This window comes from Microcaecilia unicolor, chromosome 5 (genome assembly GCF_901765095.1).
Source record: "Microcaecilia unicolor chromosome 5, aMicUni1.1, whole genome shotgun sequence".
In the NCBI taxonomy this organism is placed as follows: Eukaryota; Metazoa; Chordata; class Amphibia; order Gymnophiona; family Siphonopidae; genus Microcaecilia; species Microcaecilia unicolor.
In genome coordinates this window covers 2009273-2028452 of record NC_044035.1, presented here as the reverse complement: position 1 = coordinate 2028452, position 19180 = coordinate 2009273, and the positions used below count along the sequence as shown (strand labels likewise).

Sequence of the window (19180 nt, the reverse complement as noted above, 5' to 3'; positions counted from 1 at the left end):
AGACTAGCAAATACTCTTTCCCACTACTGGTTTACCATTATTTTTGTGGTTATTTTATCTGGTATATAGTAAACTGTTTTGACATGTATATGATTGAGGTATATCAAGTCTGTGAATAAGTAGGAGGAAGAAGAGGAGGCTGTGTGTGTGTGTGTGTGTGTGTGTGTGTGTGTGTGTGTGTGAGAGGTGGAGGCTGTTGTTGTACAGACTATATATGTATGTGTGTCTTTGTGTTAGTACATAAGTATGGCCATACTGGGTCAGACCAAAGGTCTATCAAGCCCAGCATCCTGTTTCCAACAGTGGCCAATCCAGGTCACAAATACCTGGCAAGATCCCCCAAAAAAGTACAAAACCTTTTATACTGCTTAACCCAAAAATAGTGGATTTTCCCCTAGTCCATTTAATAATGGTCTATGGACATTTCCTTTAGGAAGCCGGCCAAACCTTTTTTAAACTCCGCTAAGCTAACCACCTTTACTATATTCTCTGGCAACAAATTCCAGAGTTTAATTACACGTTGAGTGAAGAAATATTTTCTCCGATTCGTTTTAAATTTACTACATTGTAGCTTCATCGCATGCCCCCTAGTCCTAGTATTTTTGGAAAGCGTGAACAGATGCTTCACATCTACCCATTCAACTCCACTCATTATTTTATAGACCTCTATCATATCTCCCCTCAGCTGCCTTTTCTCCAAGTTGAAGATCCCTAGCCACTTTAGCCTTTCCTCATAGGGAAGTCGTCCCATCCCCTTTATCATTTTCGTCGCCCTTCTCTGCACCTTTTCTGAAGGGTGTGTGTGTGGGGGGGGGGGGAGGGGTTGCTGTTTTCCATCTGTAGCTGTCTCCATATAGACAATGAGAAGAAAGCTTTTCAGAAGAAATATTGAGTCTTTGCTGCTCAAGGTTTCCTGGTAGGGCCTAGGACTTCCAGGAGGAGAGATGGACCAGTCCATCCGCATGTTGCACGATTTCTGACGGTCCAGTGCAGTTAGTGCATTGTCTGCTCACAGGTTTCTGATGCACAATGACGTTAACCCTGCAGCACACAGAATATTAAAATGAATGGTAATAAAGTTACCGCTACCGCCCCCATGCACAGTTGTGCAGAGAAGATTTTAAGAACTTGAACACCAGCTCTGCGAAGGTGTAGAAGGGTTAGCTCATTTTACTCCACACCGCTGTTTCTTCATTTTGCTGCGAGCACAACAGTACACTCAGTTTTTAAAGAAAGGATGAGAATTGATGTCTCTGCAGAGAGGTCCGAGCAGAAAAGAAATGGTCTGCATGTGCTTCGGATTATTGTTCTGCACATTAATATTGACATTGCATAATTTACACACAAAAATGTTTGTGATGTAACATTGATCTACAGAGTAACATCCGAGCATGTGAGCAGATGTGTGCCGACAGTTTTGCTCAGATGTGCACACGGAACTTTCTGCACATGTAGCCGCTCACCCTGATTAGCCTCCTTCAGATCTGCGTCTGATTACCTTACTGCGTCAGTGAACAAAACTTTACTCCTGGGACTGAGGATCTCTCCAGTACTGTGGGAACAGCACTGAGGTAGAGCTCAGGTATGTTCCTGACTCACCACTAATTCTGCTCTGTGCTCGCATGCTGTGTCTTCCCACTGATGGATGAATACAAGGATTAGGTTTTAGGTTTCCCACCCCCCACCCCCCAACTTGATGAAACATACAAATATTCTCCCTAAGGAGGTGGTAAATTAATAAAACCAAATAATCAAATGATATTTCTCCGTGGCTGCATAAAAATATGAAAGAATAAGGAAGCCATGGAGGCTCCTGGTACACACCACAGCCGATTCCTTTTGGCACCTTCTGACTGAACCCCAGTCCCTCACCTGTAATCCGGTAAGGTAACAGATTTTCTGCTGAGAATTTGTCTCCCTTAGGCTAAGCGCTCAGCCTTTGAATATGTTGTCTGTGGTGTCCCGTTTAGGAAAATCTTCTCTTAATAATCATCTCTGTTTCTTCCTCTAGATGCTGGGGAGGCTGATCCCACGCTTTCTGGTCTCCAGGATGAGTTCTAAAGCACAGGCCGCCATTACCAGCAGAATTCCTTCGCCGCTCAGCAACCTCACAGAGGAGGAAGCTATGATGAAGACCACGGGTAATGTCTGCAGGAAAAGTTTCTTCAACTCAAAGAGTTTTAATAATTTCTACTGTGTGTATTCCTTGTTGTGCTAAATATCTACAGCTTGTCCATGCGTAATGGACAAGAATGTTAATTAAAATCAGCTATAATATGGAATGATCTAATTTTCTCTGATAATCCTATACAGTAAAATTTATTTAGCAGATCGCTGATGGGGCCTCGCCTAGAATATTAAGTCCAGTTGTGGAGGCTGCATCTGTGAAAGGATATATATGTAGAGGCAGTACTGAAAAGGGCTGCCAGAATGATATAAAATCTGCAGTATAAGCTGTATGAAATGAGACCCAAGATGAGAGGTGATGCAAAGAGGCATTAATTTACCATTCAAATAGGTTTACTACCTGTGTTTTATAACTCAGTTGCAACATCAAGAGCTATTTCTTCATGATATGTGGGGTGGACTGTCAGGGGAGGTGTAGGTGTCTAGATTTTCAGAAAGCTTTTGATAAAGTTCCTCATGAGAGACTCCTGAGAAAATTAAAAAGCCATGGGATAGGAGACAATGTTGTGTTGTGGATTAGAAACTGGTTAATGGAGGGTGAATAGTAGAGTGGCGTAGGGATCGGTACTAGGACCGGTGCTATTTAACATATTTATAGATGATCTGGAAATCAGAACGACAAGTGAGGTGATTTAAATTTGCAGATGACACAAAACTATTCAAAGTTGTTAAAACACATGCGGATTGTGAAAAATTGCAAGAAGACCATAGAAAATTGGAAGACTGAGCATCCAAATGGCAGATGAAATTTAATGTGGACAAATGCAAAGTGATGCACATTGGGAAGAATAATCCGAATCTTAGTTACCTGATTCTAGGGTCCACCTTAGAAGTCAGCACTCAAGAAAATGATCTTGGTGTCATTGTAGGCAATACACTGAAATCTTCTGCCCAGTGTGCAGCGGCAGCCAAAAAAGCAAACAGGATGCTAGGAATTATTAGGAAAGGAATGGAAAATAAGACAGAGAATACTATAATGGCTTTGTATTGCTCCATGGTGTGACTTCACCATGAGTATTGCATGTGTTTGCCCTAGTCGCCGTATCTCAAAAACAATATAGTGGAATTAGAAAAGGTTTAAAGAAGAGCAACCAAAATGATAAAGGGGATGAAGCTGTTTCCATATGAGGAAAGGCTAAAGGTTAGGTCTCTTAAGCTTGGAAAAGAGATGGCTGAGGGGGAATATGATTGAGGTCTATAAAATCCTAAGTGGTGTAGAACGGGTAAAACTGAATCACTTTCATGCTTTCAAAAAGTACAAGGACTAGAGGACATTCAATGAAATTACATGGAAATACTTTTAAAACAAAAAGGAATATTTTTTCACTCAAAGAACAATTAAGCCCTGGAACTCGTTGCCAGAGGATATGGTAACAACAGCATATCTGGGTTTAAAAAAGGTTTGGACAAATTCCTGGAGGAAAAGTCCATAGTCTGCTTTCAAGATAGACATGGGGGAAGCCACTGCTTATCCCTGGGATTGATAGCATGGAGTGTTGCTACTATTTGGTTTCTGCCAGTTACTTGTGACCTGGATTAGCTACTATTGTTGAAGACAGGGATACTGGGCTAGATGGACCATCAATCTGACCCAGTATGGCTATTCTTATAGTAACATACGTAGAGGTGCATTTTTGAAAGGGACGTCCATGTTTTGATATGGACGTCCTCGCAAAATGTCCCGACCCAGGGGCAGGGAAACCCGTATTTTCGAAACAAGATAGACGTCCATCTTTTGTTTTGAAAATACCGTCAGAGACGTCCAAATCCTGAAATTTGGTCGTCCCTAGACTTGGTCGTTTCTGATTTTCGGCGATAATGGAAACCAAGGACGTCCATCTCAGAAACGACCAAATGCAAGCCATTTGGTCGTGGGAGGAGCCAGCATTTGTAGTGCACTGGTCTCCCTCACATGCCAGGACACCAACCGGGCACCCTAGGGGGCACTGCAGTGGACTTTATAAATTGCTCCCAGGTACATAGCTCCCTTACTTTGTGTGCTGAGCCCCCCAAAACCCACTCCCCACAACTGTACACCACTACCATAGCCCTTACAGGTGAAGGGGGGCACCTAGATGTGGGTACAGTGGGTTTTGGAGGGCTCACATTTACCACCACACGTGCAACAGGTAGGGGGGGATGAGCCTGGGTCCGCCTGCCTGAAGTGCACTGCAGTACCCACTAAAACTGCTCCAGCGACCTGCATACTGCTGTCATGGACCTGAGTATGACATCTGAGGCTGGCACAAAATATTTTTAAAGATGTTTTTTTTTTGGGTGGGAGGGGGTTAGTGACCACTGGGGGAGTACAGCGCTGCGTATGCCTTGTAGCGCTATAGAAGTGATAAGTAGTAGTAGTAGTAGGTCATCCTCGATTCACTCCAGTGGTCATCTGGTCATTTCGGGCAACTTTTGTGCCTTGGTCGTAAGAAGAACACGACCAGGTAAAGTCATCCATGTGTTCATCAGGGACGTCCTTGTTTCTTTTGATTATGGGTCAAGGATGTCCAAGTGTTAGGCATGCTCAAGTCCCGCCTTCGCTACACCTCCGATACGCCCCCTTGAACTTTGGCTGTCCCTGTGACAGCAGTTGGGGACATCCGAAAACGCCTTTTGATTATACCGATTTGGACGACCCTGGGAGAAGGACGTCCATCTTCCGATTTATGTCGAAAGATAGACACCCTTCTCTTTTGAAAATGAGCCCGATGGTAGTAGATGATGGCAGATAAAGACCTGTACACTTCATCCAGTCTGCCCAACAAGATAAACTCACTGTATGTTCTACTTTATATGTATACCTGACTTTGATTTGTCCTTGCCATTATTGGGGCACAATCATAGAAGTCTGCCCAACACTAGCTTTGCTTCCCAATTACTGATGTTGCCACCCAATCTCCGCTAAGTTCTGTGGAATCATTCTTTCTGAACAGGATTTATTTGTGTTTATCCCACGCATTTTTGAATTCTGTTACTGTTTACGTCTCTACCACCTCCTGCAGGAGGGCATTTCAAGTATCCACCACCCTCTCGTTGAAAAAATACCTCCTGAAATTTTTCCTGAGTCTGCCCCCCTTCTACCTCAGTTCATGTCCTACTGCCTTCCCATCTCCAGAAAAGGTTTGTTTGTGGATTAATACCATTCAAATATTTGAACGTCTGTATCATATCACCCCTGTTTCTCCTTTTCTCTAGGGTATACGTGTTTTTGTAGATTTTCTTTGCACCTCTTCAAGTCTTTTTACATCTTTAGCAAGATACAGCCTCCAAAACTCCAGTTGGGGCATCAATACCTCATTTCTTCTGCTGCTTATAACTCTCTATACAGCCTGGCATCCTTCTGGCTATGGCCACTGCCTTGTCACACTGTTTTGTTGCCTTCATATCCTCAGATACTCTCCCTCCAAAATCCCTCTCCCTGTCTGTGCATATCAGACTCTCACTTCCTAACATATACATCTCCCATGGATTTCTACTCTCTAAGTGCATCACTTTGCACTTCTTTGCATTGAATTTTAATAGCCAAATGCTAGACCATTCTTCTAGCTTCTGCAGATCCTTTTTTCATGTTTTCCACTCTGTTACAAATATTGGTATCATCCGCAAAAAGGCAAAATTTACCTTCTAACCCTTCGGCAATGTCACTCACAAATATATTGAACAGAATCGGCCCCAGCACCGATCCCTGAGGCACTCCACTGCTCACCTTTCCCTCATCCGAGTGAATTCCATTAACCACCACCCTCTGGCACCTGTCAGTCAACCAGTTCCTAATCCACTTCACCACTTTGGGTCCTATCTTCAACCTGTCAAGTTTATTCAAGGGTCTCCTTTGAGGAACCGTGTCAAAGGCTTTGCTGAAATCTAAGTAGATTACATCTATCGCACATCCTCGATCCAGTTCTCTTTTCACCCAGTCAAATAATTCAATGAGATTCGTTTGGAACGGTTTACCTTTGTTAAAACCACGTTGTCTTGGATCTTGCAACTTACTGGATTCCAGGAAATTCACATCCTTCCTTTAGCATTGCTTCCATTAGTTTTCCAATAACCCAAGTGTAGTTTCCAGCTTCTTCTCTGTCACTACTTTTGTGAAGAAGGACCACATCCGCTCTTCTCCAATCCCATGGAACTTCCCCTATCTGCAAGGATTTATTAAACAAATCTTTAAGAGGACCCGCCAGAACCTCTCTGAGCACCCTCAATATCCTGGGATGGATCTCATCCGGTCCCATGGCTTTGTCCACCTTTAGATTTTCAAGTTGTTCATAAACACTCTTTTCCGTGAACGGTGCTATATCCACTCCATTCTCATATGTACTTTTGCCAGTCAATCGTGGTCCTTCTCCAGGATTTTCTTCCTTGAAAGCAGAGGAGAAGTATTTGTTTAGCACATTTGCTTTTTCTTCATCATTCTCTACATAGCGGTTCACAGCATCTTTCAGTCTCACAATTCCATTTTTAGTCTTCCTTCTTTCACTAATGTCACTCCTTGTTACACTTCTAGCCATTTGTTCTTCCACTTGTGCTTTCTCCAGACGTGGCTTCTTTCAGTTTCATCCGGTATTCCTCTCTTATGTTTTCTGTATTTCACGAACGCCTTTATTTTCTCAGCCACTTTCCTTATTCTCTCGCTTTTATTTACTCTCCTTACGTAAAGATTTGTGGCCATATTTATAGCTTCTTTCAGCCTGGACAACTGCCTTTCCACTTCTTGTACGTCCTCCCAGCCCATCAGCTCCTTCCTCAGGTATTCCCCCTTTTTACTAAAGTCAACATATTTGAAATCCAGGACTTTTGAGTTTTGAGTGACTGCCCTCTACTTCAGCTGATATATCAAACCAAACTGTTTGATGGTCACTGCTGCCCAGGTGGGCTCCTGCTTAGACATTAGACACACTTTTCCCATTTGTCAGCACCAGATCCAGCATCGCTTCCTCTCTCGTGGGTTCTGTCACCATTTGTCTGAGCACAACACTTTGAAAAACATCCACAATCTCTCTACTTCTTTCCAATTCCGCAGATTGAACTTTCCAATCTGCATCCGGCAGGTTGGAATCTCCCAGCAACAGCACCTCTCTTTTCTTTCCCAAATTTTGGATATTGTTCTTATAACATACATATAGTAACATAGTAAATGACGGCAGAAAAAGACCTGCATGGTCCATCCAGTCTAAACTGAGGGGTAATGCCTGGGATAAGCACAGGAGATCATTAGCTGTGTAGGGAAGTGTGAGAGGTAAAGTCTGGGAAAAGCACAGAGGATTCTTAGCTGTGTATGGGGGTGGAGGGTGGGGTTAAGACTGTACACAAAAATATAAATATGCAGCTTATATAAGAGAGAGAAATTTATGCTTCAGAAAATCTGTTTTTCATATTTAATAGCAAGGACACCCAATTCCAAGAAATTTATATTCGATCCTAAGTGTCTTAAGAGCTGCATCAGCTACATCAGTAGATTCTCCTGCTGTCGCCCCCACAGCGGATGGTTTAGCTACTCGATTCTCAGAGAAGATTCATACATTGCACCAGGTTCTGTCTGCCACTAATTGTACATCTATTTTGACCTCCCCAGAAAGCTCTTTGTTGCAGTATAGTACATTGTCCTCGTTTGCATTACCCTCGATTCAGAGTCTCAAAAGTACTGCAAATGTTAATGCCCTCTCCTGCCCTTCTTCATCCATTTCAATCAACTATAGTGAAGCTTTGTCATGATCTCTTCCTTCCGTGTATTCATGCGTTGATTTAAGAAATTTGAATCTCACTTATGTCTGAAACATTTGGAAGACGGCAATTATTTGATGACTGCAAAACCACCCCCATCTTAATCAAGATCTCATATCCAATTACTGTCCCATTGCCAACCTTCCGTTTCTCTCCAGAATCACAGAACACTTTGTTGCTGATCATTTGACTACCTTCATTGAGACCACTAACGTACTACACCCCAATCGGATTGGCTTCCATCCCCACCACAGTACCAAAACAACTCTTGTAGGCCTGCTTACGACAATTCAGGCTACACTGGATCACAATTAGACTGTACTCCTTCCATCATCAGATTTATCAGCCGCTTTTAAGTTAGTGGATCATTATCTGCTTCTGAAATGGCCAGAGGAAATTGGAATAACTGGTTTGACTTTGCAGTTGTTTCAGTCCTGTCTGATAGAACTTACCAAATATATTGGCAAACACTACCTCTGGTTCTTTTTCCTTATTGTGTGGAGTACTGCAGGGCTCGCTCCTTGCTCCAGCTTTATCTAATATCTACTTGATTCTGATGGCTGCACTAATATAGACTCTCAAATTAATCAGATATATGTATCAGACAACATACAAATCTTACCTATCGTAGGTATTTCCAGTTCACAGGCATTTACGCTGCTAAACTGAAAGCTGACTACTATTGCTAATTGGCAATTGCTAATTGCTAATTGGCCAGAGTGGTCCAGCTACTGACGCATGGGTTATACTCGCCAAACAGCAGATGGAGACTAAGAACACAGTTTCTAAGAGGACCCCTAGCTATGGGAGATGTGAGGGGTAAAGTTTAGGATAAGCACAGAGGATCCTTAGCTGTGGGGGGTGGGGGGTGAAGCCTGGGATAAGCACAGAGGATCCTTAGTTGTGGGGGTGGTGAGGGGTAAGAATTAGTAGTAGTTTAGATGGGGTGTGTCCCTGCCTCAGAGACCAGGGTAAGATGAAGTGGCAGCTAGAGAAGTGAGATTTGAAGCCTGGTGTCCTTGGATTTAAATCGTTTGCTATAACCACTAGGATCATTTCTTCTCTCCTGCAGTTATCCGCTAGGATTTGGAAAAGATGTGATTTAAATCTAAAATCCAAATTAAGGGACAAAACCTTCTAATCTTGACCATGTTTTGGCAATGATTATTGCTTTGGAGGCTTTTTATGGAAAAGCAGGTTATTAATATTTTAAGACCCAAAAAAATAACATAGTAGATGATGGCAGATAAAGACCTATATGGTCCATCCAGTCTGCCCAACAAGATAAGTGATATAAAATAGAGAAATGGTTTAGGATTTCTGAGTCTGTTCCATGAGAAACTGTCCTGTGCTCATTTTCTCAGTGGTTGTGGTGACCATGTCCCTCATTTCTAAGACAAGTTTGTTAGATAAAAGCTGCTGGTTCATCCCAGTATGGCCCGATGTCCCTGTGACTCAGGGCAGTGCAGTGGTCAGGTGTCAGTGACAGACTATGAGCACAGCTGTCATAGTTCCACTACAAACAGATGAAGTGTCCCTCTGCTGACCTATGTCTCTCTTTTATTAATGTCCATGTGTCTGTTAAATGAGCCCCTTGCAAAATGATGCCACAGTTCGGGGTTTTGTTTTCAGTTTTTATCTGGTGTGTCTCTATGTAGTTATTTATGACTTGGGCTGTAGAGGGGAGTTATGCATGGTTTGGTTACACTGTGAGAGAGGATGGTTCATGGGTAGACTCTGGGTGTAGTGGTGTGGAAGACCCCACACTCTGTGCTGTCCATGGGAAGTATCACACATAGATCCACAGTCTTTGCACTGTTAATGTCTGCATGTTCTGCTGTCATCTCTTTCCTAATTATTCCGCTGCGTATGTATGGAAGGATTTTGTCACCTGTGCTGATAGCTTCCTTTCTTGTTTCTTTGCAGTCCAGAAATTTGCACAGGAACGGGTTGCACCTTTGGTAAAAACGATGGATGAAAATGCGAAAATGGACAGCTCCATCATCCAAGGACTGTTTGAACAAGGGGTCCGCATAACTCTGCTTACATGTTCTTAGACTGTGTCTGTGTTACAAAACTTCAGTTTTGAATAATGTTCCAGTCTGGCTTTTGCGAAAGTGTAGTGATCTTCTCTGACCAAAGCCAAAGGTCTTTACTCTGTCTTTACCCTCCTTGATCTATCCGCTGCTAAAGCAGAACTTTCACCAAAAATCCTGTCCCAGATCTCAGACTTCTTATCTGACATTGCCACCAACATGTTCTGAACTGATGCGATATCCAGTCTGGTCAGACAGTTCTGCAGTTCACAGTTCAACTTTATTTAATATACCACAAATAAAAAAAAAAATGTATCTAAGCGGTTCACTCTTTAAAATATTAGGGTTGAAAGGGAGGATAGAAACAAGAGGTGATTACGTGGGAGATTTAAATAAATTCAAAAAGAGAAGTAATAGTTAGATTATCACTTGAAGCTATGGGCTAGGAGATCGTTATTGTACCTGGATTCAAAAGCATTTATGAGTCTCTCACAGCTCACATAAGACTGAACGGGGGTATACAAGTTCCTTTTTTTTTTTATTAGGAAAAGCACAAGCACTTTAGATTCAGAACAGAAAATGTAAAACCTAATATCAGTAGGAGTCAGAATTGAAGCTTTGGTGTAGCAAAGTCTGCAGCCCTGGTAAGAGGGCAGCCTATGTAAATCTTTTCAAACTTCTGACTGTGGCTTTCAGAAATTAATCTTCCTACTCCGTGTTCTCTTACCCAAGCCTTTGAGCACTTCTCAGTTTGTAGAGTCTGGTAAAACAAAGCAAGACCTTCCCATCTTTCTACCCTCTTGCTTCAAAATCTCTAACTGTTCAGATTTTCATTTCTTCCTTGCCACACCTATTTTAATTCGTCTGGGACTTCACATTCTCACTTCTGAAGGCCTAACCTTGCATTCCTGACTCCACTCCTTTAATTCAGGACTTTCTCAGCCCTGCACATATAATAGTTCATTTATTTAGTAGGATTTAAGTCACAGCATTTCAGTAGTAGCTCAGGGTGATCTACATTCGGGTGCTTTGGGTTCGCATGTGCAGTGACAGATGGGGTAAATGTTAATGAGTGTGATTCCCAAAGCATAGCGAATACTTACCAGGCTCTCTGTGTATATCAGATCCTGGACTATCTTTTTCATCTGACTGGCTATTTAATGACTTGAATTGTTCCCCCACTCCCAAATGTAAACATTACTTGATGTATCGACGAAATAACCAACTTTCGCGAATCTCTGAAGACATATCTATTCAACAAGGCCTACAAAGAGAACCCATAACCTCACTAAATCACTTCGCTAACACTCCCCTGTAGAAAAGTCTTTCATCTATCCTCATCTAACCCAATTTTCTCTTTTTCCCATACCCAACCTTCTAGATCACCAATTGTATCTGATATCCTGGGATGACAATGCCATAACAGGATTCTGTAAGCCACATTGAGCCTGCAAATAGGTGGGAAAATGTGGGATACAAATGCAAATAAATAAAATAAATGTGTGGTTAGTGTTTAAATGATCTTTCAGGCTTGAACTAGTGCTTTGATGAACGCTCTATATAAATGTTAAGAAGAAACTCTGCTGGGGTTAGGATGTAGTAGGAAGCCAAAGAATGCAAAAGAAATTCTCTTTTATTTAAAGATCTTTGTTTCTCCTAATGCAGGAGTTCTGAACCCGGTCCTCGGAACACACTTGGCCTATCAGGTTTTCAGGATACCTACAGTCAATATCTTGAAAGCCAGACTGGCCTGTGTGTCTCAGGTTGAGAACCCCTGTCCTAAGGGTACGTAGTGTTTTATTTCTGCCTCCTGTCCATGCAGGATCTGAAGTATTCTGGTGGAGATGGAATGTGAACTCTCTCTGGGAGGGAGTCAGGCAGGCAGTCAGTTATGCAAGGGCGACACCTGTAAATTAATTTTCCAGGTTAGTAGAAAGCCCATGCAGCTGCTGCCCAAAGGCAGATCTAATTAATTTACACACCTCATGTCCAGATTTAGAATCCATGATAGCTGGGTTTCAGAAGGAGCCACTCAAATATCGCTGCGGCTATAGGAAGGGATATAACATGAGACAAAAAATTATCCAGCTAGTTGCAAGTGAAGATTTATGGTGCCTGTTTTGACTGAGCTGGAGGACACTGGAATAAGATACAGGGAGGTAGAATAACTTTCATATGGGGTTAGTGATGGGAGGTATCATTATATAACGGTACAAGCTGTATTTCCCCAGCTCCCACTTTCTGAACATTACAATAAGTGAAACCAAGAAATCCTTCCCTGTATAATGGGTCTCTCTCTCTCTTACGTTTTCAGCTGATGGGTGTGGAGACTGAGGAAGAGTATGGTGGAACTGGGGCTTCCTTCTTCTCCGTAGTCCTCGTGATCGAAGAACTGGCGAAAGTGGACCCGTCTGTATCGCTTGTGTGTGATGTCCAGAATACAGTAATTAACACTTTGTTTAGGAAGTTAGGGACGGAAGAGCAGAAGACAACGTACTTGCCTCGACTTGCAAAGGATATGGTGAGTTAATTCTGTGCTCTCTTGCTTTTATTAAAAATGTGTTCACTGGGGAAACACATTAAGTCATATGTTTTATATTTTACACTCATGTCACAGAGTCAGTGACAGAACTGAAATGCAGGGAGATATGACGACTCGCCTGAGGTCACACAGTAACAGCGGCAAATGGGAGCCTTGAGCTGAAATTCTAGGATGTCTGAAGGTTTTACCCTCTAGGACCAATGTGCATTAATCCTGACCTGCAGATTTGTTTGTATTGCAACAAATAAAAGTTTAAACTATTCAAAATATACTCTTTATACAGCATCGGGTTGATATTCAAAGCAATTTCGGCAGCTAGAAACAGCCCCTGGCCAGTTAAATAATGTGTTTGGGGCTGTCCACTTATATACAACGGCCAGTGCGTTTTTTCTAGTGAAAAAGGTGCCAGTACTCAAATTGCCAGGTCACCCTTCAGGGATGGGGTGATCACTGAGGGACCCACCCCACAATAGCCAGGCCCCCTGCAACCAGTCACAGGATCTATGATCAGGCAAAATTGGTGTGTAGAGCCTGAGCTCTTTCATTAAAACTTGGGGACTATGGGTCAATTTTAGCAGAAAATGGAAAAGGTGCCAGTACTCAGTACCCCCAAGTACCCCCTCAAAAAAAAAAGCCCTGGCAATAGCACAGCTACTAAAAATAACCAGTTAGTACCAAAATGCAAACTGGCTAATTTGGGGGAGGAGTCGGCACTTGGCCATTTAAGTGCTGATATCAACACTCAGAACAGCCTTTGATGCGCTGGTTATCTTTATGCGGTATCCCATAGCTGGTTAAGGACTGAATACTGGGTAAATGTGGAGATTCAGTGCCAAAGCCTGGACAGAGCCTGGCATTGAATATCTGAGAATAACACTGGTGGCAGTCTGCAAAATGGTGTGCACTGCTGGCTGAATATCAATCCTTATATAAATTGGGTGCTGTACATAGACTGTTGATCCCAGCTGGTTTTCAGACACAAGTTACCAAAGCTTCCCTCCAGACCGGCATAGACACCAGCAGATGGAGACTTAGAGCCAGTGACTTCTAACTAGACCTATCAGTGAGCTATGCAGTCCCCTTAGAGTTCGTTCTCAGTCTGCAGCAGATGGTGGACATGGTAAACCCATGCAGTCCCGGTTCAAGGTTAGGCTTCTTTGCCTAATTTAGTACTTGAGATAAAATAGTAGAGATTTTAAGGTGATAGTCTTCCCTCTGAGTGCTGCCTTGCCTTCCTTTCTGCTGAACTAGAGCAGAGGCCTGCGAGGGTCTCCTTTCCCTCAGAATTGTCACACCTGGGTGGCCAGGTCCCACCTCCCTAGTTGCTTTATGCTGCCAAGTAGTAGACGGGCAGCACTGAGAGCCTGTGGGGGTAAATATTCAGCCAATTAAATTCCCCCATCTCGGAAAAGTTAGTTCTTTTGAAATCCTGGACCTTCAATCTCGGATGAGCCCTCTCCCCTATCTTAATATTGAACCCCACCATTCGGTGATCACTAGATGCCAAATGGTCTTCCATCTTGATGTCGGAAACATTCTCTCCATTTGCAAGCACCAGGTCCAGAATGGCTCCATCCTGCGTCAGTTCTGTTACCCACTGCTCAAACAATACTTCCTGCAAGTGCAAAGTGATGTATGTAGGAAAGAGGAACACGAACTATAGCTATGTGATGCATGGTTCCACATTAGGAGTCACCGACCAGGAAAAGGATCTAGGAGTCATCGTTGATGATATGTTGAAACCTGCTCAGTGTGCTGCGGCGGCTAAGAAAACAAATAGAATGTTAGGTATTATTAGGAAAGGAATGGAAAACAAAAATGAGGATATATTGCTCCATGGTGCGACCGCATCTTGAATACTGGTCACTATATCTCAAAAAAGATATAGTAGAATTAGAAAAGGTACAGAAAAAGGTGACGGAAATGATAAAGGGGATGGGACGACTTCACTATGAGGAAAGACTAAGGAAGCTAGGGCTCTTCAGCTTGGAGAAAAGACGGCTGAGGGGAGATATGATAGAGGTCTATAAAATATTGAGTTAATTATTTTGAATATTGACCAGCATAAAACAGTCTTCTTGTCACAGCACTGTCCAGCTTTCCGTTCTCTGGGTCAGTAATCCTTTTGTCAGAGCATCATAAGTGCATAAGTATTGCCATACTGGAACAGACCAAAGGTCCATCAAGCCCAGCATCCTGTTTCCAACAGTGGCTAATCCAGGTCACACACACCTGTTAAGATTCCAAAAAGTACAAAACCTTTTATGCTGCTTATCCCAGAAATAGTGGATTTTCCCCAAGTCCATTTTAATAATGGTATATGGACTTTTTCTTTAGGAAGCTTGTCCAAACCTTTTTTAAACTCCGCTAAGCTAACCGCCTTTACCACATTCTCTGGCAACGAATTCCAGAATTTAATTACACGTTGAGTGAAGAAAAAGTTTCTCTGATTCGTTTTAAATTTACTACATTGTAGCTTCATCGCATGCCCCCTAATCCTAGTATTTTGGAAAGCGTGAACAGACACTTCACATCTACCCGTTCAACTCCACTCATTATTTTATAGACCTCTATCATATTTCCCCTCAGCCGCCTTTTCTCCAAGCTGAAGAGCCCTAGCCGCTTTAGCCTTTCCTCATAGACAAGTCGTCCCATCCTCAGGATGGTCCCTTGGGTCGTGCAAGTACAGCCGCAATGATCACAGAGAAGTTGAAACAGTGTTCCGTTCTCAGAGAGGGTTAGATCTGGCTGGGCTATGTAAGTTCTGTGCGGGCCACAGAGGGACCGAGTGGTTGAATGCAGCTGCTCCAGTTGTGTCTAAAGAGGCTTCCTACCATGGGAACTTGGCTGACGCAGGCGGTTCCAAAGAAGGAAGATTGTGTTCGACACACCAAGGGAGAAGATCTTCCTCATGGAACGCAGGAGGTTGAAGCAGGTTCAAAAGATTTGTCTTCTCCTCAGTCAAAGCAGGCCCAGGTTCTGGTACTGTGTCCGGGTTCTGGGGTCAGTGACAGCAGCGCTGGAAGTGGTACCACGGGCAAGGGCTCATACGCAGCCATCACAGGAGTCTATTTGCGGCCGCTGGTCTCCGGTGTCACAGAAGTACGACCTTCATCTTCCTTAGACGCTGGTTGCCAGATAAAGTATGCAGTGGTGGTTGTCGCCCAAGAATTTGACCGTCTCATCTTCCTTTCCAATAACACAGTGGGAGGTGGTGACAGCTAAAGCTCGTAAGTCAGTTTGGGGAGCTCATTACAAGTTCCCCCTGACAGAGTTTTTGTTTTTGAGGAGTTTAGATTGCTAGTTCAGGCACTAGTTCTCAGTATAGATTATAGTATTTGTAGTTTGTCTAAGAATGTTAATAGAATACAGATGGTGCAGATTACGGCAGCGCGTTTGATATTTTCAGCTTCTAGGTTTGAATCAGTTCTCTTGGAGAAGCTACATTGGCTTCCAGTTGAAGCAAGGGCTCAATTTAAGCTCTGTTCTTTTGTTAACAAGATATTAAAGGGGTTAAACTCTGCTTATAAAATGTGCAACTTATTGTTGTTAGTTTCCTTCTATCAGACAACTTTAAAAACCTGTTTGCTAAATTTTATGGAGTTTAAATTTGCTCTTCTTCATTTTGAAAACTAAATGTATTTTCCTGGAAGATATGATTCAGTTTCTCTTTATGTAATCTGCAACGAATTGGTCAGGTATTTGCGGACTAAAAGCACTGTATAGTATAGTACAGAGCACTTGGATGGAACAGGAGTCTCAGTGGTCAATAAATTGCTTGGAGCACAGGGCAGTGCGGAATGCCTTATGCAACTTTACTCACTTTCTGGGGGTCCCGGTCCAACGACAATGCGATGGCTAAAATCAACAAGCCAGGCGGGACTTGCAGCCGTCCGATGACAGTGGAGGTGGCCTTCCTCATGAGATGGATGGAGAAAAATCTTCTCTGCTTGTTGGCAGCTCACATCTCTGGGTCCCTGAATGTGGAGGCAGACTTTCTCAGGCACTCCTTGGACCTTGGAGAATGGGAACTATCCAGCCAGGGGTTTTAGCTGATAGTGGACTGATGTGGTTCTCCTCTTTTGAACCTGATGGTGACAAAAAGAAATGCCCAAGTTCTTCAGCCATTGGAAAGAACTGGGCTTGATAAGGATCGATAACCTACTGCAGCCCTGGCAGGAGACACATCTATTGTATGTCTTCCTTTCTTGCCCATGATAGGCTGTGTGTTGAAAAGGATAATTCTTGTAGCTCCAGAATGGCTGCGAAGGCCATGATATGCGGACCTGATTCAGTTGCTGGATGGGGATCCTCTCCATCTTCCGCAGGTACATGGCCTACTGAAGGAAGGTCCGGTATTCATGAAGGATCCATACACCTTTGGTCTTACGGCTTGACCATTGAAAGGGCTCGGTTAAGACGAAAAGTTATTCTGATTTGGTCATTGCTACCTTGCTTCAGGCTCGGAAATTCTCTATATCCATGCGGTATGCAAGAGTGAGGAGGACATTTGAGGGCTGGTGTTCTGATCTTGGACTTTCTCCCTTCTCTGCTCAGATTGCGCACATCCTAGCGTTTCTCCAGGTAAGTTGCCTGTTTCAGGGGCTGACTATAGATGTCGTCTCTTGTAGCTCACCCAGATATCGTTCAGTTCTTGTGGGGAGTGGGTTGCTTGCGGTCTCCCTTTTCTAAGCCATGTCTAGAGTGGAGCCTTAATTTAGTCCTTTGGGCTTTTCAGAATCCTCCTTTTGAGCCACTCTGGAAGGCTTCCTTGAAAGATCTTATACTAAAGATAGCGTTCTTGGTGGCAGTTGCGTCAGCACTTAGGGTTTCAGAGCTTCAGGCTCTCTCTTGTTGGGATCCTTTTCTCCACTTTTCAGAGGTGGGGCTCTCCCTGTGTATGGTTCCTTCCTTTCTTCCAAAAGTGGTATCAGCATTTCATTTCAACCAGTCTGTGGAGCTTCCGTCCTTTCACAGAAAGGACAAAGAGGCTTAGTATTCTTCCTTGAAGCTTCTCGATGTGCGTAGAGTCCTCGTTAGATATCTTGATGTCACAAATGAGTTTTGCAAATTGGACATACTGTGGTAAGCAGATGCTTGCCCTCATGGCTTCCAAGCGCACATTTGCTAGGTGGCTGAAGGAGACTATCATGTCAGCTTATTTGCTTGCGGGGAAGCAGGTTTTTCAGGCCTTGGAGGCTCATTTTACAAGGCGTGCAGCAAAATCCTGGGTGGAGACTACCCTACCGTCTCTGGAGAATATTTGCAAGGTGGCAACGTGGTCAACGCTGCATACCTTTGCCAAGCACTACAGGATGAATGTTGCGGCACGTTTGGAAGCCAGTTTTGGGGCTTTGGTCCTCGGGGTAGAAGTGCCAGGATCCCACCCACTATAGAGATTGCTTTTGAACATTCCACAGGTTCTGAAATAGTGGGAAGCTACCTAATCATTTCTTTCCATTAGGCCTTCCAACTATTCCAGAGGCCCAGTCGAGGTCAGATATCAACCGTCACCTTGCATGGTGCTTCCTGCTTACTTTTTGTTCTCTACAAGTTGTCCAGAGATGAGAGAGGTCGACACATGTTTGCTCATCTGGTTAGTATTACGTTAGGTTGTTTAGGGTTGTTGTGTTTATTCTGAGTTTATCCTTACTGCTCGTCTACATAAATACTCAGGAGCTGGACTGGATAGCAAGAGACATATGTCTTAGCTCAGTTTTCAGTTCTCTATCTCTACCAGCTAGATGATGGACACAACTATTTCACAGGTTCTGGGATAGTGGGAAGGAGTAATTGAAAGAAAATTATCAGGTAAGAGCTAATTTCTCCATCTCTAACATAATCAAACAAAATTGAAAACTTGTGTCTAATTATTCATGCATTAATCAAAACACAGTTCGCCGTTTTAGGAACTTCCATTGTTTGATATCAAAGGAATTTTCTGCAAACATTTACTACGGCTGAATTTCCTAGTATGATAAACCAATTCACCATACTGACCTTGCCCTGTAATAACAGTGATAGCTGAGGATTCCATCATAAAACTAATTCTCAACAAACAGTTCAATCTCTTACGCTCAATAATCCTGATTCCACCCAAACCACACAAAGTCTGTTCTCCTTTGTCATGCTCCTTTGCATGACAAGGAGGTGCGCAGTGCCTCCAACGTTGGACTTGGCATTAAATGTTCCTCACACCCCTCTAGGATATCAGAGGAGGCGGAGTCAGCAGTCACCAGTTTGCACCAGGTCAGAGTTTTGTTTCCTCGGGGGAGCTGTTTTTGTTTTTCTGCAGTTGAATCCAATTTTCACAGCAGGGGAAAGACAGGAGGAAGTTGAATTTTCCTTCTGCTCCAACCTAGCTGGTCGTCAAATCTAGGGACATCCCTAGAGATCAAGGAGCTGTTTCTAACGTTGACTGCAATTTCCAGCCCGTGGTGATACTTCTTCAGTGAGGAGGCAACGGGGCAGTTGTTTTCGCAGCCAGTTTGTCAGTTGTGGCTGTTTTTTCTGTCATTTTTGGCCAAACTTTGGGCACCTGCTCTTATTCTCTTGAGGAGACAATACTATAACAATACTAATAAATCAAAACATAAAAATCAATATAGCTGTAATCAAATGACAGCAAATATGTATATATTGTTTTGTGCTCAGAAAAAACAGTGGCAATGTGAACAGAAGGAGCTGACGA

General features: G+C 43.2%; 1 protein-coding gene across 1 annotated transcript in view; it reads left to right on the top strand.

Annotated features, from left to right (window-relative positions):
* ACADSB (acyl-CoA dehydrogenase short/branched chain) overlaps positions 1-19180 on the top strand; it is a 73889-nt gene that overhangs the window by 17712 nt on the left and 36997 nt on the right. Inside the window, 3 exon segments of the mRNA XM_030202561.1 lie at positions 2012-2141; positions 9838-9938; positions 12262-12468. Of these exon segments, the coding sequence (XP_030058421.1) occupies positions 2012-2141; positions 9838-9938; positions 12262-12468 (438 nt within the window).